Below are 18,141 nucleotides of genomic sequence, written 5' to 3'. Positions count from 1 at the left end.
GACATAGAATCTATAGTATGGAGTTCCTTTTGTACCCAAGGATTTCTGAACTCTCCCACTGAATCCCTGTATTATGTACAGTCAGCTCTGGCCTGAAGGCTGGAAGCTACCCTGATCACCATTTAAAGAAAAGGGAGAAGAAATTTCAGCTGAGGAAACTTGGACAAGCTTTTTCCTCATAAAAGAAGTACTGTAAGGTTTTTAATGTCCATGCAGTGCAGACAAAAGACTCCATTAGCTGAGGTAGGGAAATATGAAAGATGTTTTAGAGCAGATGGATGTGTCTGCATTACTGGAGAGGCTTGGACTGCACTCCTCTCAGTGCCCTCCTCTAGGCCCCTATGTGATGTCAGCTGCATATATGGACACTTGTTTCTTTTCCTGGTAGCACATAAACACAGTTGTAATCTAAGAGCAGGAAGGGCAGGGGAGGGGGTGACATAAGATCAAACATGGATAAGGTATTATGTTCCTGAGGGCTAGAAGTCTAGAGTTTTAGTCCTGCTCTGCTACTGACGGGCTGTGCAGCCTCAGGTGAACCATTTACCCTCTCTGGGACTGTCAGTTACCTGGAGATAATAAAACTTACAAGCCTGGCAAGAGAATTGTGAGCATTTACTAGATAACTTTTGATATCCCTTTGAAAAATAAAGTACTATCTAGATATTATTACTGCTAAGAGGAATAGACCATAGATATACATAGCAATAAGAAAAGTCACATGTATGCTTATATACAATGGGTCAGATTAATTTCTTCCACAACTTCATTGACTTCAGTGCAGCACTGCTGAATTTCATCCAGTTCTGTCTCTTTACACCTAACCACTTTTTAGAACCTTACATGATGGAGCCTAATTTGTAGTCTCCGCTCTGAGGAGATGTGAAGCTAATGTGTCAGACAGCTATTTAAAATTTCACTCCGGCAGAGGTTCACCTGTCCACATCAGGGATGATGTTACAAGCACTATGGAATGCAGGGGCTCTTACTGTGACTGGGATGCAGACAATCAGAAGACTGTCATTCTTCTAATCTCTTAACTTTTACCAGCAAAAGTATCCCATGCCAATTTTTTTTAAAGAAATAAATACAGTTACCTCCTAGTCTTCCCTGTATCTGGCCACACTACTATTATGGGGTATGGCACTTTATAATGCACTGACTTTGTTTCTATACTGTGCACGTGAGTTACTGAGATTCCCACCAAAATGGAAAATGTAAATTCTTGAAGGGAATTCAGTTTGAAGGCCCTTTTAGGAGTAAGGAGAAAGAGCAGAAACATAACCAAGTTTTCCTCAGTAAACTGGCCAGCTTTGGGGAGTTCAGGCTAAGAATTATTCAGCTCTTCTTCTATAGCTGCATTACAGGTTTGATCCAAAGTCAATCAAAGTCATTGGGAGACTTTCCACTGGCATCTCTGTGGATTGGCGCCTTTATGTGAAACTCCCCTGACATGAGTGGGCCTTACGCATGCAGAGGTTTTACAGACTCCACAGAAATGGAAGTTGCATGTTATTTTTACTGTTTTCAAACATTGAAGTGCAACTGTGGCAGATTACTGCCAAGTTTATGCTTTCCTACATGCCTTGCCCCACTCCTCATGGCGTACTTTTACTTCCTTAACTGTGTCTTCTCTGCTTCTCTTTTTCAGTGGAGTGAATATGTATGCAATGTTGACTGGGACTTTACCTTTCACTGTGGAGCCATTCAGTCTGAGAGCTTTGTATCAGAAAATGGTGGACAAAGAAATGAATCCTTTCCCTACCCAATTGTCCACAGGTAATCAACAGAGCATCCCCGAATCTGTTCACGTTCAGGTAGAACTATTGCATTTAGCTGTGGATTTCAAGAATTTTCACCAGCATAACTGTTAAAGACATATTTTTCATTATAGTTGAAGAAAGATTTGCATCTGTCACAATACCATATTGCTTTGCTTTTTGAACAAAAGTTAGAGAGGGACAATGTTGCAGTGAACCTGAGGTATGAGCATGTAGTCGTAGATACTGCAAAATTGTGGAGAATTTATGCATTTGCTCTGCTTTTTCTGTTATGTTTGGTTTCTTTTTCATTTTCAAATGATTCAACTGAGTTAGCTTACAAAATGATTTCTAAATATATGATGTTTATTATTATTAAGAATAATAACGGTTTCTGTAGTAAATCATTGCCATTTGCAACAGAATCATTTCTAAACTTCAAGACAAATTTTGTCAGCATGTGTCAAATGCCTGGGGTTTTTTTTATGAGGGGGTGGCTATGTTAGTCTATAAGGTGCCACAGGACTTCTTGTTTTTGAAGATACAGATTAACAAATATTTTGGAGCATAAGCTTTCGTGGGCAAGGACCCGCTTCATGCACTCATGCATCTGACGAAGCGGGTCTTTGCCCACGAAAGCTTATGCTCCAAAATATCTGTTAGTCTGTAAGGTGCCACAGGACGTCTTGTTGTTTTGGGTTTGTGTTTTTTTTAACTTAGGCTTTATTTGCCTGTGCAGAATTTGATCTTTCTTCCTCTTCTCCATACACAGATGTATTCTGAGACAGAATTTTAACTTTTTCAGCCTCCTGTGACCATGAGTTCTGCAGTTTAAATATGCCCTTAATAAAGGCATTTTATCAGTTCTCAATTAACAGCCTTTAAATTTCACTGATGGCCCCCTTGTTCTTGAGATTTCAGAGACAAAGAGGAGGTGCTCCCAACTTGCCTTCTCTGTTTCAGTCATCCTTTTACATATTTGTGTCAGGAGCAGCCCATATTTGGTTGTCAAGGAAGAAGGTGGAGGCTAGGAGGAGTCGCTGACCATTCACCAGCTCTCAACATGGGAATGTTATGGTGGGGGTTGGGAGCGTTGACTTCTAAACTGGGGGATCAGCACTCTGCATGTGGGAGTTAGGACTAGGTAGGGAGAGGTGGTGACCGTACCAAAAGGGAGCAGTACTGGATTGTTGCTGAATAGTGGGTAGTGTGTAAAGATGGGCAGCTGGGAATCGTCAGTGGGTATCAGTTGCTGAGCAAACGTTGGCGTCTGATGCTGCGGCTGGGTGAGGAGGAATCCTGTGCAGGTTATCGGAAGGAGTTTGACTGTAAAAATGGCGAATGGGACAGGAACTCTCTGAATATGCAGAATGTGTGAATGTGTCTTGCTTTTTTGAATGTAGTTGTACTTGTTCCTTCATAGTGTGCAGCTGGTTGTGAACATGAAAACTTCCAGTCAGATACATGTTGGTGAAGGTGTTTATGTGAATTTCACTGAGGCCTGGTCTACACTAGGAAGTTAAATTAGCATAACAACATTGTTCAGGCATGTGAAAAATCCACACCTCTCAGGAAGGTAAACTACCTGCATCCTTGGGAGAAGCCCTGCCATCAGCACAGGTAGTGTCCTGATGGCACATGAAAGCAGCTGTGCCATTACAGTTGGACACAAGTCTTTACTTTGCATTCACAATGGCAATTTAAGGAGTTTTTCTCCTATGGAGATTTCTGTGTGTCTGAAAGAGCCCCGAGAATCCCTCAAACTATTGCTATTTAGTAGAAGTAGTCAACATTATTGCTGTTTACTAATACTAAATCCCTTCCATCCAGGCTTTCCACCCCTAAATCCCAGACTGTGACTTAGGAGAACTAAAGAAGGCTGCCTTTGAAGTCTATCAGAGTTGCTTCTTGTTCATTTAGTACCTGCATGAGGCACTCCTTTTCTTCTGGGGAATCATGTGCTAGTGTTTTACGAGTGACCTGGGATGCCGCACGTCTCTGTAGACATCTGATAAACTTAGTCTTTGTTATTTCCATTCAAGAGCTTTCCTGATAGGTTTCTATGGCGTCAAATTACCATTTTTATCTCCTGGTCCACTTTCAAAAGCTCCACTGAGTATATGTGTTATTACTAAGATTATAATAACTGCTTCATATTGTACTTGCTGAGGTCCCAAATCATGCTCCTCTTGACAACAATGGCAAAACTCTTACTGACCTCAGTGGGACTGAGATTTGGTGTCCACACTGTACAAACCCAGGATTTAGAGATGCCTCGGTCAATACAGGTCTGTTTCTTATTGGGTAGTTTCTACTGTACTTGCACCAATGGGCTTTGCCTATTATTCTTTTTCACTGTAAAGATCATAATTCTTCCAAAAATACATCTTTGTGTAATTTGTAGCTACCTGCTATTATTCTCTATAGCGAAAGTAACATTGTATTTATCCGGGGGAGTTACAGTAGTTTGAGGTTTCAGAGCTAGAAGATTAATGGGACACACTTAAAGCTGTTAGCCTTTGCCCTATTGAACATAAAGGTATGTCTCAGTTCTTGATTTAAGGCAGCGGACCTGCACATTCACTGATTTGGCAAACCCTGATTTAAGATGACATTTGTTCTTGTCACTATTATGCCTTGTGTCAGTAGGCAATAGCTATTTTGCTCCTCTGCTTGGGGAAATTGCTGCATTTGTAAACTCTAGGTAAACAGCCCTTTTTTCTTTAGCCATATAACTGTTTGCCATATTTTTCTGACACACATAGAGGGCTGAGGAGAAATTATTTGCAGAAGATGGTCTTTAACTGTGCCGTATATGTTGTATCAGTATATAATTTCACAAAGTCAGTAATCTCAAACAAGTAGCCACTGCAATTTGTAAAAGAAGTAACAATCTTTTATGCAAAGGATAAAATTTTCAGTGACCCTGAGCACCCAAACCAACTATATGGCAATAATGGGCCAGAATTTGAAGTTGGTGTTCAGGCTTCATTCTAAGAAGCCTTTTTTATTTTGCTGCTCAGACAGCAGAGCCATCCTGCTGCTGTTCTTAGATGAGCAGAGTTTCCATTGGTAAAGAGCTTGACAGCAGCCTCACACTGATTTTGACGCCTATCAAACAGTGTCTCAGGAACGTGCAACCATATGTGCCATTAAGCAACTGCTGTAAAATAGAAAATGAGCTGTTAGAATTGCTAATGAAGTTTTAATAATTGGCTCAATGGCATGAAGTAGCCTTCACTTATTACATACGGTCAGTAGGACAGACAGCCACTCTGTGCATAATCTCACCAGGCAAATACTCACATTTGGGATTCTCTAAAACACAGAAAGCAGATTGAGTCTGACCACTACAAGTAATATGGCTTCTCAGTGCCCAGACAGAAGAATGGTTGTATTCCTTATTCAGGCAGCCTTTCTTAAACAAAGCAGAGTTTATCCAACAGCTGGAATCCAGTCTTGGGAAGTCCTTTGCTTGTCAGAGAGAAGCAAAGCTTAAGTCATAGCCTGAACCAGTGCTCCCTTGAGTCATCCTGCTGGAGGAACAATCAATGTTTCCTTTTCTCTGTTCCTTCTCTGTCAGTCCCAGGTGAGAGCTTCCTGTTTTTCGTCTGGCTCAGGTCCTAACACAGTGCTCCCTTGAGCCATTGTTTGCAGCAATATCCTCCCCCTGGAGAGCCCTGCTGAGTTCACATGTTCCTCCTGCTGGAGCTTCCCACTCTTTGGTTTCAGCTGGTCAGTGGTTGGGATTTCCATTTTCTTTCTGGATCCTACATTGATATGGGTTGGTTCTACTAAGGCCTGAGTGACCTCTTCCTATTACCTGAAATACCTCATGTTCCTCTGGGAGGGACGGGCTAACGGGTGGGTTCACAAAGGAGCAGTGTGATGGGAAGCTGTTTAATCTTGCTCCTTAAATCCTTTAACATTTCCTGGTATGGCAGCATTGCCGTATCCGTGTCCCTTATGTTTTGCTCCCTTTTTAAAATATAGTGCACAGTAGACTCATTCATGTCATACAGTCCAGCAACTAAAGCCTCAGTGCCAGCTTTCCCAGTACCTGTAATTCAATTTTCTGGCTTAATGTCACCATCTGTTTTCCCTTCTTCACCTGTTCACTGCATCACTCGCTTTTCTTTTTGGTGCCATAATGAAGACTGCGTGCAAATAAGTGAAAATGCAGATCTGCAGATGGCGAGGCCTTCCTGTCTATGGCAGAAAATTCCCACTTCCATCACACTTTGCCAACTGATCTGCTCAAGGCACGCATTTCTTCTTTCTGATCCGCCATAGACCATACTTCCTGTTGACTTCCCGAGCTGAGCGTACACGAAGGACCAATGAGTTGCTTAAAGGAGGGGACTGGATAACAACGTACTGAGCCTTTTAAATGTTAGTGCACTTGGTTTTTGGTTAACATTTATGCCCTTTTCAAATTGTTACATCCCAGCCTAGAGAGCAAATATGCTGCTTTCCTTGCACTGGGGAGGGTATGGGAATAAAGAAGTCCTGTCTTTTGTGTTTCTGGATCCTGAGGTGCCCATTGATTACTGTGTAAATAGCTTTCCATGTAGAGCATTTTGGGATGAAAGTGAAGAGAATATGCCATTGCTACTGTAGTTCACAGATTCAGTCGTAAAAGACAAAAATGGCATGAAACAAGTGGGTGGTAGCCAATGCACCAAAACTAACATCTACAGGCAGGGTGAGAGTACATTGCTTTTGGTATTTTTGCTATGGAGTTCATCCAGAATTCTTTTGGCATCTCAGCTGACTATTTTTTCTCATGTGTGCCAACCAAACTATTACATGTGGTGGTTTTTGTTGTGCATAGGACGTGTCTAATTTCTGCACAGGTGAAGCTGACAGCAGCATTTTCATGATCCCATCTGCAAAACCTTAAAAAAAACAAACCCTCCAGGATTAGGTTTCTTTGTAGGTTCTATGAAGAATTGTAGAGAGCTTAGTTAATTCCTTAGGATTGCACAAGCAGAAGGCAGGATTTAGCCATGATGATCTGGAGATTAAAATATAAAACTAGTCAAAACAGAGATAAGTTTCCAGCTCAGATAAGGTTTTCCTGTGCGCCTTGTGCCAGACACGTTATCTCTCCTTGTAGCTAGCCACCTCAGAGGTATGATGTCAATGAATGTTTGTAAAGTGCTTTGAGATTCTTTGATGGAATACTCCACAGGAAAGGAGACAAAACATAAACCCAGTTCTGCACTAAGATACTCCCTTGTCATTCTGTTGCAGTCAATACAGAGGTGCATATGTGCAAACAGAAACGAGCCCCCTAAGTTTACTGCTCTATTTTAATTGGGTCAGAGTGGCCTGTCATTGATTTTGAGCAGGGATGTACCATTTTAATGGAGAAACAGATTTGGTCCTCTGGACCTGATGCTGCAAGATACTGAGTGCTGGTGTTTAATGGGAAGTTAGTGGGAGCTGAGTCTGCTGAGCCCTTCACCAGGAGCTTGAAGTGCTCTTTTTGGATTGCATCTTTCACCTGTGACGCTCTACTTCTGCCGAATTTCTTGAAGAGATGTATAAGGGAGAAATCCTTATGTTGTCAGAGGGGGAGTGTTTAAATAATGAAGAAATGGTGTAACATTAAGGCCTGAGTTCAAGAAGGCACTTAAATGATGTGCTTAGGTCCTATTGAAATAAATAGGACTCAAGTATGTGCTTAAGTGTTTTATTGATCTGGGCCTGTGTCCTCTCGTTATGTTAAATATTGGACCAAAAATTCCTGATGATTTCAATGGGCTTGTGTATATAGCTATTACTGTTTGTCCCAGACAATTTGCTCCTGAAATACATTGCATGGGGAAGTCTTTAAACTACATTCGTTTCAAGCATTTTCCCTCAACCTTTTTAAAAAAGTTAAAATCAGATCCTGGTGCATGTTTTGATCCTCCTGTCTAGAACAGTATTGTCTGGCCTGGGGCTGGGTCTAATTGGAACAAATGCCTTTCATTATGCTGTTTTTCTTTTCCCCTGGAATCATGAAGGTTACCTTCAGAGCACATACAGATAATTTCCCTCTTCTCATTTATGACCAAACATTATTTGTGTCACATGTGGATAAACTTCTTATCAGATCATTTTCTGAGGGACATTAGAGCACATCATAAAGAAAACGGTTGCTTGGTAGTATATTTTTGGCACGGTTACTTACCATAGTAACTCAGTTGCTAAGTTAAGTTGTAAAGCATGTGACGCAGCTATTGTCTTTTCTTAATATCTTCACAGCGGCCATAAACTTTCTACAATCTCTGCTGGAACCAGATCCTGCAAAGAGACCAAACATCCAGCAAGCTTTAGCAAATCGTTGGCTTAATGAGAATTACCCTGGGAAAGCACTGCATAATGTCACATATCCAAACAGGTATTGTAATGGATACAACACTTTGGAAATATGAGAATACATTAAACCATTGAAGGTTTGATCCTGCACATCCTTACTCTTATAGAAAAGTCTCATTGAACTCACTGAGCATATGTACATGAATAAGGGCTGTCTGTGCTTATTTCAGGACTGGGCCTGAAATAAATGAGAGCTGATAAAAGTTTTGAGAATGGTCTTAGTGCAAAATTCAAAATTACTTCCTTAAAATAGCAGAGAGATGCCATGCTTTTGCGTGGAGACCCAAGGTGAAGACTACAGGCTGAAGCTTTCTGATCCATCACACTCTCACCTGGTAATGTCTGTAATCCTGCATGATTTTAGTTAGACAGACGACCATTTATCATGGGGGTGGTCAAGTTTCCCGAGGTCTCATAAAGTTTCTTTAAAGCCATCAGTCCTGGCTCTCTGTATTCTGTGCTGTTTATTTAGCTCTAATTTACCCTAAATGTCTTCTAAGAGCCTAGTAAGCCATGGAAGTGTTGGTAGTGCTGCTAGACAGTACTGACCTCCCCTGGTCTGGTAAATTCTCTTGTTCGGCATCAGTCAGGTCCCGAGGGGGCTGGACTAGAGATGTTCAACCTCTACATGCTTAGTTGGCTCCTCAGTCTCATTAGAATTGATGGGAGCAGCACATTGCTCATCAGTCTTGGGCACCCCTTTGTTTGCCATTGATGTGATGTTACAGTCCCTAGGAAGTTTCTGCCTTTCTAAAACTCCAGATCAGAGTCTGCAATAAATACATTACTGTGGAGAGGATCAAAGTTAGATCATCTTTCTTAGGTGAGTATTGATCTTGAACATCGCAACAGACAGAGAGATCTGTGACCAGGTTCAGCTGGATGGCAGATCTCACGGTTAAGTTTATAAGCAGCCAAGAAAAAAAAAAATGCAATCTTCGGTACACTTAGGGCTAGATCCACTAAGGCATGGCTGCACAAAGTGGGGGATGCGGCCCCTCAGGGCAGGGGGAGAGAGAGAGAGTGTGCGTGTGTGTGTGCGTGTGTGGAATTAATCTGCTTATGCCGTTGGCACCTAATATCCTATGGCACCTAAGTTTCAGCCAGTGAACATGCACAGTACCAGCTATATCTTGACACTGCTGAGTTGCTCACTCGGGCGCTGCTGTGTCTGGCTCTTGCCCAGTTCATATTGGCAAATGCAGTAGCTGTTCTCCAAGGCTGTCTGTCAGATTGGACTCCACGCAAAGCATGAAGTCAGAGGAAGAGTTGGTGGTGTATGTCCCTCCTTCTTTCCCCTTTGCATTGGGCCTTATAGTGCTGTGGTTTATGTGCTTACCCGTAATGAGAGAGCTATAGATTCACAGTCCTGCTCCTCCTGATATGAAACAGGGATTTGAACCTACATCTCTCCCCGCACCTCTCCCTGGTGAGCTTTATGATATTCTGGGGCCGCATGCTCTTGCTTACGTGGTTTGACTTTTATACAAGATACTTAAGCATTCACTGGGTTAGATCTCCTGACCTGGGGGCTGTGAGACCCTGGTTCAAGTCTTTTATTCCAGACCAGGCTGGGGGGGACCAAAGGGAGGTTTGAATCTGGCTCTGTAACAGTCTGAGTGACGGTTACAGCGGGCACCTCCTTATTTTTGTGGAAAAGAGCAGATCTGGTTTAGGGACCAGGAAAGGATCATGGCTAAGAATCCTGAGTAGAGACAGGCATATCCGGCTAACCCACAATTAGGTACCTACCTGCTTTTTGAGGGGTTCAGACCATGTCCTCCTTCTCAGCATTTCCTACTGCCTAGGTTATGCAGCTGAGCATGAGGGCTTTTGTGAATCCCATTGTTAGGTGCATGCATTCTATAGGAAGCTTGGGGCCTTACCTGAGGCCTATGGATTGTTTCATGTGGCAGGGCATCTAAACATTAGGTGTTGTAATCCTGAGTCAAAATCCCCTTTGTGGTTGTAGCCACTCATCAAAATGCAATAGCTTTTGTGTAATACACAATTCAGCACCAACTGTGGACTGTGTACCCAGGGATTGCAAACCTAGAATCACAAAGAGAAGAGCAGCTTTTAGCTCTCAAAATGTGGGAGGAGAGAACTGGAGAGAGAGACACAGGTTCTTTATTCTGGAAAGGAAGTTCATAAGAGAGAGCTGGTGAAACAATGAATCATTAGGCTGGCATACAGGGGAACACAGCCTTGTGGTGCAGGGAAATGTGATTGGCTACATACATGGATGGAATATAAAAAAGGAATATAAGAATGGCTGGTTTACAAGGGATGTGGCAGAGAATGAGTCATTGTCTCCGCATTCTTATTCTGATAGCAAGTCTGAGCTAAAACAAAACACACATTACGGATTTGAGGAATCCTGGTACGTTGGGGCTTTGAACTGTACTGAAGTATGGTACATGTGAACATTTTGTGTTAAAGAAAGGGAAAATAAGGGTAAACTGACTCATTATGCTAATTAAATCACTGTCATGAGTCTCATCAGTCTACTACACTTGACATATGCTAGGCAAATGGAACTGTAACTGAGAACTGTGTGGGTAACTTAATACTCTCACTTCTAGTCTTATCTCTGTTAGAAACAACACAAAGAAGGTTTGAAATTTCATTACAAGCTCTTTTCCATCTGGAGGTGCACTTTTTAAGTGTATAGAAAATTAAAAAAACAAAATACCTGGACAGCACTTGTGTTGCATTTTGTCAGATTGTATCAGAAGTCCACTCGCAACTGGATTTTATGTGTCGTTATTTAGATGTCTTATAAAGGAACCTGGAGTCTAATATGCTAAAGAAAAGAGCAATGTGATGTCCTTTATTTACCAGGAGCCCATTAATCATTCTGTCTTAAAGGCAAAGGATCTCTACCTACCAGAAAAAATGAAAGACAGAGTCCTGAAATATGGAGTGAGATGGGTAGGTAGATGGGGAGGTTGTCTGTTAGAGGAAAATAAGTGTCTTTTACAGCCCTTAAATTTACACGTTTCTTAAGTAAAATCAATGTGGAACTTTCATACTTTAAGGATAATTAGATTTTCTCATCAGATGGTATAATAATAATTTTTAAAATGTAAAGAAAGATTGGAAGAACTAGCAGGTTGTAGAAGTATTCTATATGATCTAGTTTAAAAAGATAACCCTTTTTAAAAAAAGAGTCATCCTTGCAGTAATTATTACAGTAGAGCCTCAGAGATAGGAGCTGACCAGCCATCTCTGTGCCTTATTTGCAATCTGAAGTATGCAATCAGGCAGCCGCAGCAGACACATCCTCCTCCCTCACCCCCGCAAAAAAAAAAAAAAAAAAAAAAAGTAGTAGTAAATACCAAACAGTACTATGTTAAACATAAACTGCAAAGAAAGCAAGAGAGAGAGCACATTTTAATTTTTCATAGTAAAGTTTCAAAGCTGTATTGAGTCAATGTTCAGCTGTAAACTTTTGAAAGAACAGCCGTGTTTTGTTCAGTTACAAATAGCCTCCATTCCCAAGGCATTCATAACTCTGGGGTTCTATTATATGTACAAAATCAAATCTTCTCATCATTTGCCTGCGTGAAAATGAGGAAATTAGACTGCTGTATATTTTTACCCACATTTCATGCTGAGGTCAGCAAAGCTTTATAAGATCAAAGTAATGTAGATTATTGCATTTCTATGTTTGCAGGAGGGGGAGTGGTTTATAGTGCCTTTTGGTTTTTAACTAGCTTAAGTCCCAAACTTGCCCTGCCTACAGTTTGTTATACTATAGTGCAATGAGAAAAATCCTCTTGATATTTAATGTTTAGGGCTGTATTTTGCTGTCATTTAAATTGGTATAAATATGGAGTAACGCATTTAAAGCCAACTTTGAAAGAATTTCTCTGAAAGTATGCCAGCGCGTGTGAGCAGGATATACACCCTAATGTCTTATCCACCATTGAACTGCCAAGAAACCTTCACTGTCATACCAACTGCTATTTTTATGGAACTAGCAAAAATCAGTGTATTACATTCTTGCATACCCCTTCTGCCCTTTTATGGGCATCACTAAAGGCTCTTTAGATTGGGAGCTGGTAGAAAAGTGGAGGGAGGGAGGATATAAAAGTGAGCTTCAGGAGATTTGTGACAAAATCATTTTCCCTGCTATCTTTCATTAAAGAAATTCTCTGGAGACAAAAAATATTGTATTTTACAATACTCCAAACAGCAGTTGCCTGGATTCTCTTTGCTGTTTAGAAGACTGACTGACTGTTACCATACAGCAGATATAATTTGCCTGTTGTCAAAGAGGTAGCTGTATTAGTCTGTATCCACAAAAACAGCGAGGTGTCCTGTGGCACCTTATAGACTAACAGATTTATTGGAGCATAAGCTTTTGTGGGCAAAGCCCCACTTCATCAGATGCATCAAGCATCATTTTACATCTGATGAGGAGGCTGTTTGCCCATGAAAGCTTATGCTCCAATAAATCTGTTAGTGTATAAGGCATCACAGGATTTCTTGTCAAATTTGCCTATTAACTTTCTCTTTTCAAAAGCCTCAGAGCAGTCCCTTGGTAAAAAAGGAATGTTAATAAGCAAATGGAAAAAAGCTAAACATTTGTTAGTCAAGATTTATCAGACTAGCTTTTGAATATTCTGTAGAGTCCTGCTGTGGCCAGCTGCATCTCATGTGCAGTAACTGCTGAATGAAACAGACAGTGAACATAGCAGCACTCGGGAATGAGGTGGGAAATGGGTTGTGTTAGTCTGTAAGGTGCCACAGGACTTCCTGTTGTTCTGGAAGATACAGACTAACACGGCTCCCTCTCTGATATTAAAAATAGAAGTCAGAATTCTTCTAAAAGCTTAGCACCCAGCAGCCCTAAGTTAGGCACCTAAATAAGTGGCTATAATAGCTATCAGGAATAAGGAATATCTCTTCTTTTTGAAAGTGATGGGAGCCACTGAGTGCTGGGCCCATTGGAAGTCTGGCCAGTTCATTTAGAAGCCTAAATGAGCTCTTGGGAAATTTTGGCCTTGTAATGGCCTCTTAAACGCACGGTTATAACCACACAAAACTCCTGCACGTCATTCCCCAACTTCGATAAATCCACTAGTGAGAGTGTGCCCAAGTGCACGCACGCTTCATGTTCAGTTTACCTCTGCACAGCACCTTCCAACTTCCAGTGCTTTTATGTCTTTAACACACTGCCATGGAAATGCTACACACTGCTCGCTTCACCTGCTGTTGAAGTACAACTGTCCATGAGGTGAAACGCTTGGGCTAGCTGCTGAGTGCGAGGAGAGACACCAAGCCAAAATTGTCAGTAGCAGATGAAGAAGAGCACTGCATGTAGTGGAAGGAACAGAAACATGTAGGTGAGTTGAGTGCAGCTAGCGAGTTGGATTGTTAGCCCCTCTTGAAAAGGAGCTGTGTGATGCTTAATGACTATACTGGTCAAAACCTTGGGTTTTATGTCTTAAGCAAACTGTGCTGTCTGCAGCACTGCGGTATCCCTTAACACTGATTCAGAGGAAAGAGTTCCACTTATGTAATTATCAGTGTCGTGCCTACTGTACCTTGTTCCTGACGTGCATACTGTACCTGTTCGTTGGCAGCCTACCGTCCAAGCAGTAACTAGTCTTTACCTTTTTGTAGTCTGTCAGATCTGAAGAGAACTCCGAAAAGGGTGGTAGGCAGTGTTCCCCATAAGCTGAGCCCTTGGGTGGCCACGCAGGGGAGATTCAGGTGCTGCCCAGCTGATCAGCAGAGAGCCCACAGCCTCCCACAGCCGGCAGCGTGTGCTTTTACTGGTGGTGCACCTCCACTCATGCCTTGGTGCACTGGACAAAATTTATGTTGCCCACGGATAAAAAAAAAAAAAATTAGATCACTGTCTGTAGGGCTGGAAGCCACAGAGTAGGCTACACCTGAAATTTTGCGTACAGAAGGTGTGCTGAGTTAAAGTATCCAAAGGTGTTCTTTCTCGCTAAAATAATTTTTGGCTGCTTTTTGAATGGTAGTGACCCACCCAGGAACATAGAGCTAGCCATGTTTGCATTACTTAGCTATGTAATGGCCTTCAGCTCTCTAGTGCATGCTCTGCGGGTGTCCTAGTTGCTAACCTGCACTCTGATGTCTCATCTGGAGGTTTGCATAAATAACTGGTTCTGTCTCTCCTTGCACAGAATTCACCTAGAAGACCTCAGCCAAAGTGTGCTGCTCCATATGACCGAAAAGCTTGGCTACAAGAATAGCGACGTAATCAACACTGTCCTCTCTAACAGGGCAAGCCACACTCTTGCCATCTACTTTCTGCTTAATAAGAAACTAGAGCGCTATTTGTCAGGCCTGAGAGTAAGTATTGCTTGATACAGATTCTTTAAAACAACAACAATTATAATAATAGTGTAAAAAGGGTGCACTACAATACACAAAAGATTTCCCCCACGCTAACATTTGATTGAGTCTTTGAGTGAAGTATAAGTCCTTAGACTCACTGTTCTTATAACATGAATAGTGAAAAGGAGAGAGTGCTGGTAGATAGGTAACATTAATTCAGGTAAAGATTCCCAAGCATGGGAGATAATAGCTTGTCAGATGCACATAAGCAAAGCCGGGATGCAGTTTGCCAGGGTTAGCCCGAGGTGAGCTGCCAGATGCTTCATTTACCTGCATGTCTGCAGGTACAGCTGCATGCTGCTCATGTTGGCCATGGCTTGCCGTTCCCAGCCGATACGAGGCGTGGAAAGCAGCAGCCAGCAAGTCTCTGCAGCCTTCTGTGCTTTCTGCAGCCCGCATGGGCCAGGAACAGCGAGCTGCAGCCAATGGGAGCTGCGGGCGGCTATGTCAGAGGATGCGAGGCAAATAACCTGTCTGGCGGCCTGCCAGGGGCTAACCCTGACAATCTGTATGTGGCCCATGGGCTGCAGGTTGTCCACTGCAGAGCTAGTTTGTTTTATCTCAGATTCCGTGTCTGATGAATGGCTGTGGATCCTTCACTCCTCCTCAGAGCATAGTTATATTAGAGCATTCGTGTGTTTTAACAATGATGTCTTGCTGGCCCTTTGCAGATCAGCCTGAATGATATTTAAATATAATGGGCAAAATCAATCATTGTTGTAAACCGATGCCACTCCGCTGAAAGTCACAGTGAATTTGGCCCAACAGATAGTTAGGGTTTGTTTGTTTTTTTTTATCAGTTTTGTTGATTCTAGTTACCTCACATTATTTTTTTTCTCTTCAACAGAAGTGTGATGTTCATGAAAATGTTTGTTATAAGAACCATCTATACCAGATAGAAAAATACAAGGTGAACCAAGATGCTTATGAGGTAGAAACTTTTTATGATGATACTTTGATACGGGACTGAATTTAAGGATTTCCCACTGATTGGAATTAAAATTGATGGGTTTCTGGCTTTGGGAAGGAAACAGAAATAATTCCAAGCCCAGCGAAATGGGAAAACTTTCTTACAAGAGACAAAACTTACCAAATCATACATTTCAAAAGAATTGCCAGGAAGGGTTGAGCATCTTCGTTAAAAATGAAGAGATCGATCTCCTTACCCAGAACAATTGATCCTTTAAAGGTCAGAATAAAACCCCCAACATGTAAACCTAAATGTGTCTCTGTGACATTGAAAAATTATTAATTGGGGTGCAAATGTTATAGGCAACAAATTGCATTTGTCCAGGGATGTATTGTGAACCCATCACTTTGACTTTAAGAATACTCCTAACATTGATGAGTTTATAACAACTGCTAGTCACAGTAGCTGATATGTTCCTCCTCTATATACATTATGCCATAATACAAACTGCTTGGGGCTCTATGAAATTTTCTCAGGGACAAAACGAAAAAGGAAAGAACACTTCAGCTCTTCTGCCAACTCCTCTGGCTAATTCTCTCCAAGCATTTCACAAGAATTGGTAAATTAAGCCTCTCATTGGTTTTATTTTGTTCTGCAGTCTACTAGCTTTCACCTGTCTGGAAATAGAAGATATGGGTCATGTATACTAGGGTGCTGGCTGATGGGAGTGCCTGCGCTCAGTGGTCCCCCAATCAATAATCATAAAGATACTTTCCATTAATTAGATAGCAGGTGTTGCTTCTTGTATTGCCTGTCTCCATGCTTCTTTCCTGGGCTTTATTATAGAAATCCATTTCAGTTAATGGATGCCCTTTGATTTTAGGATTTCATTTTCTTTTATTTGCCAAAGGGAGGAAATTACAGCTGTGCAAGCTGTGACAGGTTGAATCACAAAAATCCCCTTGGAGTTGTCCCCTTGTGTGCTGATCAAGCCACTGACATTGACCTTCCTAGTCGCTGGGGCTTCCCACCATCACAAGAACAACCTGCTGGGCCAGAAGCTCTGGTCACCCTCAGCAAAGGCACAGAGATGGGCTAACCAACCCACTTTCAGAGCAACACAGATGCCGAACTAGTTCAGCTCTGGGAGGGCTTAGCTATAAGGGCTCAGCACCCAGGAAACCAACCACCAAAAGGGGACAATACTGCAGACAAATCTGTCTTACTCTGTGCAAAAGTTTTACAGAGAGAGAGAGAGAGAGAGAGAGAGCGCTCATAAGGGCAGCCCTCTTTATCAATCAAAGAGAAATATGTACAGGGGTTGCCCCACCTCCAGCAATAATTATTTAGACTAGGCTTGATAATAAACAAAAAATGTTTATATAGGATTTAAGTATAAAAGAGATCAAAGAGAGTTACTTAGTTAAAGTAAAAGAAAGCCAGCTAATTCTGATGTACTACTATACTATAGTTGTTACATGCACATTCTTACCCTAAGCAGTTATTCTGAACATCTTTCACAAGGTAGGCAGCCTCATAGCTTGGGCCTGATCCTTCCTCCAATCAGGGTTAGATGTTTCCAGCAGGCATCTTAGATAATAAGGTGTCTCCTGGCAACTGTTTCTATTGTCTCCTCCCCACAATCCCTTTTGCTCAAGCTGGGAATTCTTTGTGCTTGGTTCAAATGTTTCTCACCTTGAATGAAAAAGCATCAGATGCACAGTGGGCTTCACAATGAGGTGGCCTGGCCACATGTCTTTCTATGACCCAACCACAATCTAGGCTTACAGGACAAACAGGACTATTCACAGGTATTTGACGTGATTGCTAAGCCATTAAGCTTCCAGAGCATCAGTAGTGGCCCTCATTAACACAGTAAGAATTATAAACAGATTTACACTTCATATGTGTAACTTCACATACAAAAATAATACATGCTCAAAAACAGGTTATACACTTCAGCATACAACATGATGTGTTAATGAAGGCTATGTCTACACTACAAAAATGTCTTCAAAGTTGCTTACAACTTCGAAGCTGCATATCTACACACACTGTACTTTCAAGTTAAACTTCGAAGGAAGGCACTATTCCATTCCTGGGAATGGAGTAAGGACTTCAAAGTTGGGCTCCCTACTTAGAAGTTAACTTCAAAGTAAGGGAAAATGTGTGTGGATTCTCTGCTAGCTACTTCAAAGTAGCACCTAACTTAGAAGTTAACTTTGACGTTAGGTCCTAGTGTAGACACCCCTGAAGTGTTTAGTCTAAAGCATCTTTGAGTTATGCAGATTCGTATTCGTAAGCCAGCTTTCTAAAAGCATGGGGCTGGGGAGGTCCAATAATACAAGCATTGTGCAGGTTTCAGCTAATAATCATAAAATAAATTACAGGAGTCCCAAAAGATCACCTCTTTCAAAACAATGCTTTTCAGACCATATTCAATGGCGAGGGTCAGAGTATTATCAAAAAGGGTTTCCAAAGGCAAAATTACATGGGCACATTTATATTGTGGCTGGTTTGGGGTTTTTTTGTTTTATTTTTTAAACACATTTGCGTATTTACTAGACAAGTTGAATTGCAAGCCATATGGCATTCTCAGAGCATTTTATTTATTTAAAGAGTGCATACTTTATTTAAAACATATCAGCTGTCAATAGATTGAGCAATTATATTTGAAGATGTGCCTGCAGGCTCTTTAGAGCCAAATTCTTCTCTATGCACACA

General features: G+C 41.6%; 1 protein-coding gene across 1 annotated transcript in view; it reads left to right on the top strand.

The window, feature by feature from the left end:
* The window catches only part of HUNK (hormonally up-regulated Neu-associated kinase), a 92,301-nt gene that overhangs the window by 62,030 nt on the left and 12,130 nt on the right, over positions 1-18,141 (top strand). Inside the window, exons 5-8 of the mRNA XM_074983447.1 lie at positions 1,652-1,779; positions 8,016-8,151; positions 14,294-14,462; positions 15,355-15,438. Of these exons, the coding sequence (XP_074839548.1) occupies positions 1,652-1,779; positions 8,016-8,151; positions 14,294-14,462; positions 15,355-15,438 (517 nt within the window). The remainder of the gene's footprint in view (positions 1-1,651; positions 1,780-8,015; positions 8,152-14,293; positions 14,463-15,354; positions 15,439-18,141) is intronic.

Source organism: Carettochelys insculpta, chromosome 1 (assembly GCF_033958435.1).
Source record: "Carettochelys insculpta isolate YL-2023 chromosome 1, ASM3395843v1, whole genome shotgun sequence".
NCBI lineage: Eukaryota > Metazoa > Chordata > Testudines > Carettochelyidae > Carettochelys > Carettochelys insculpta.
This window is presented reverse-complemented; position numbering and strand designations above follow the sequence as displayed.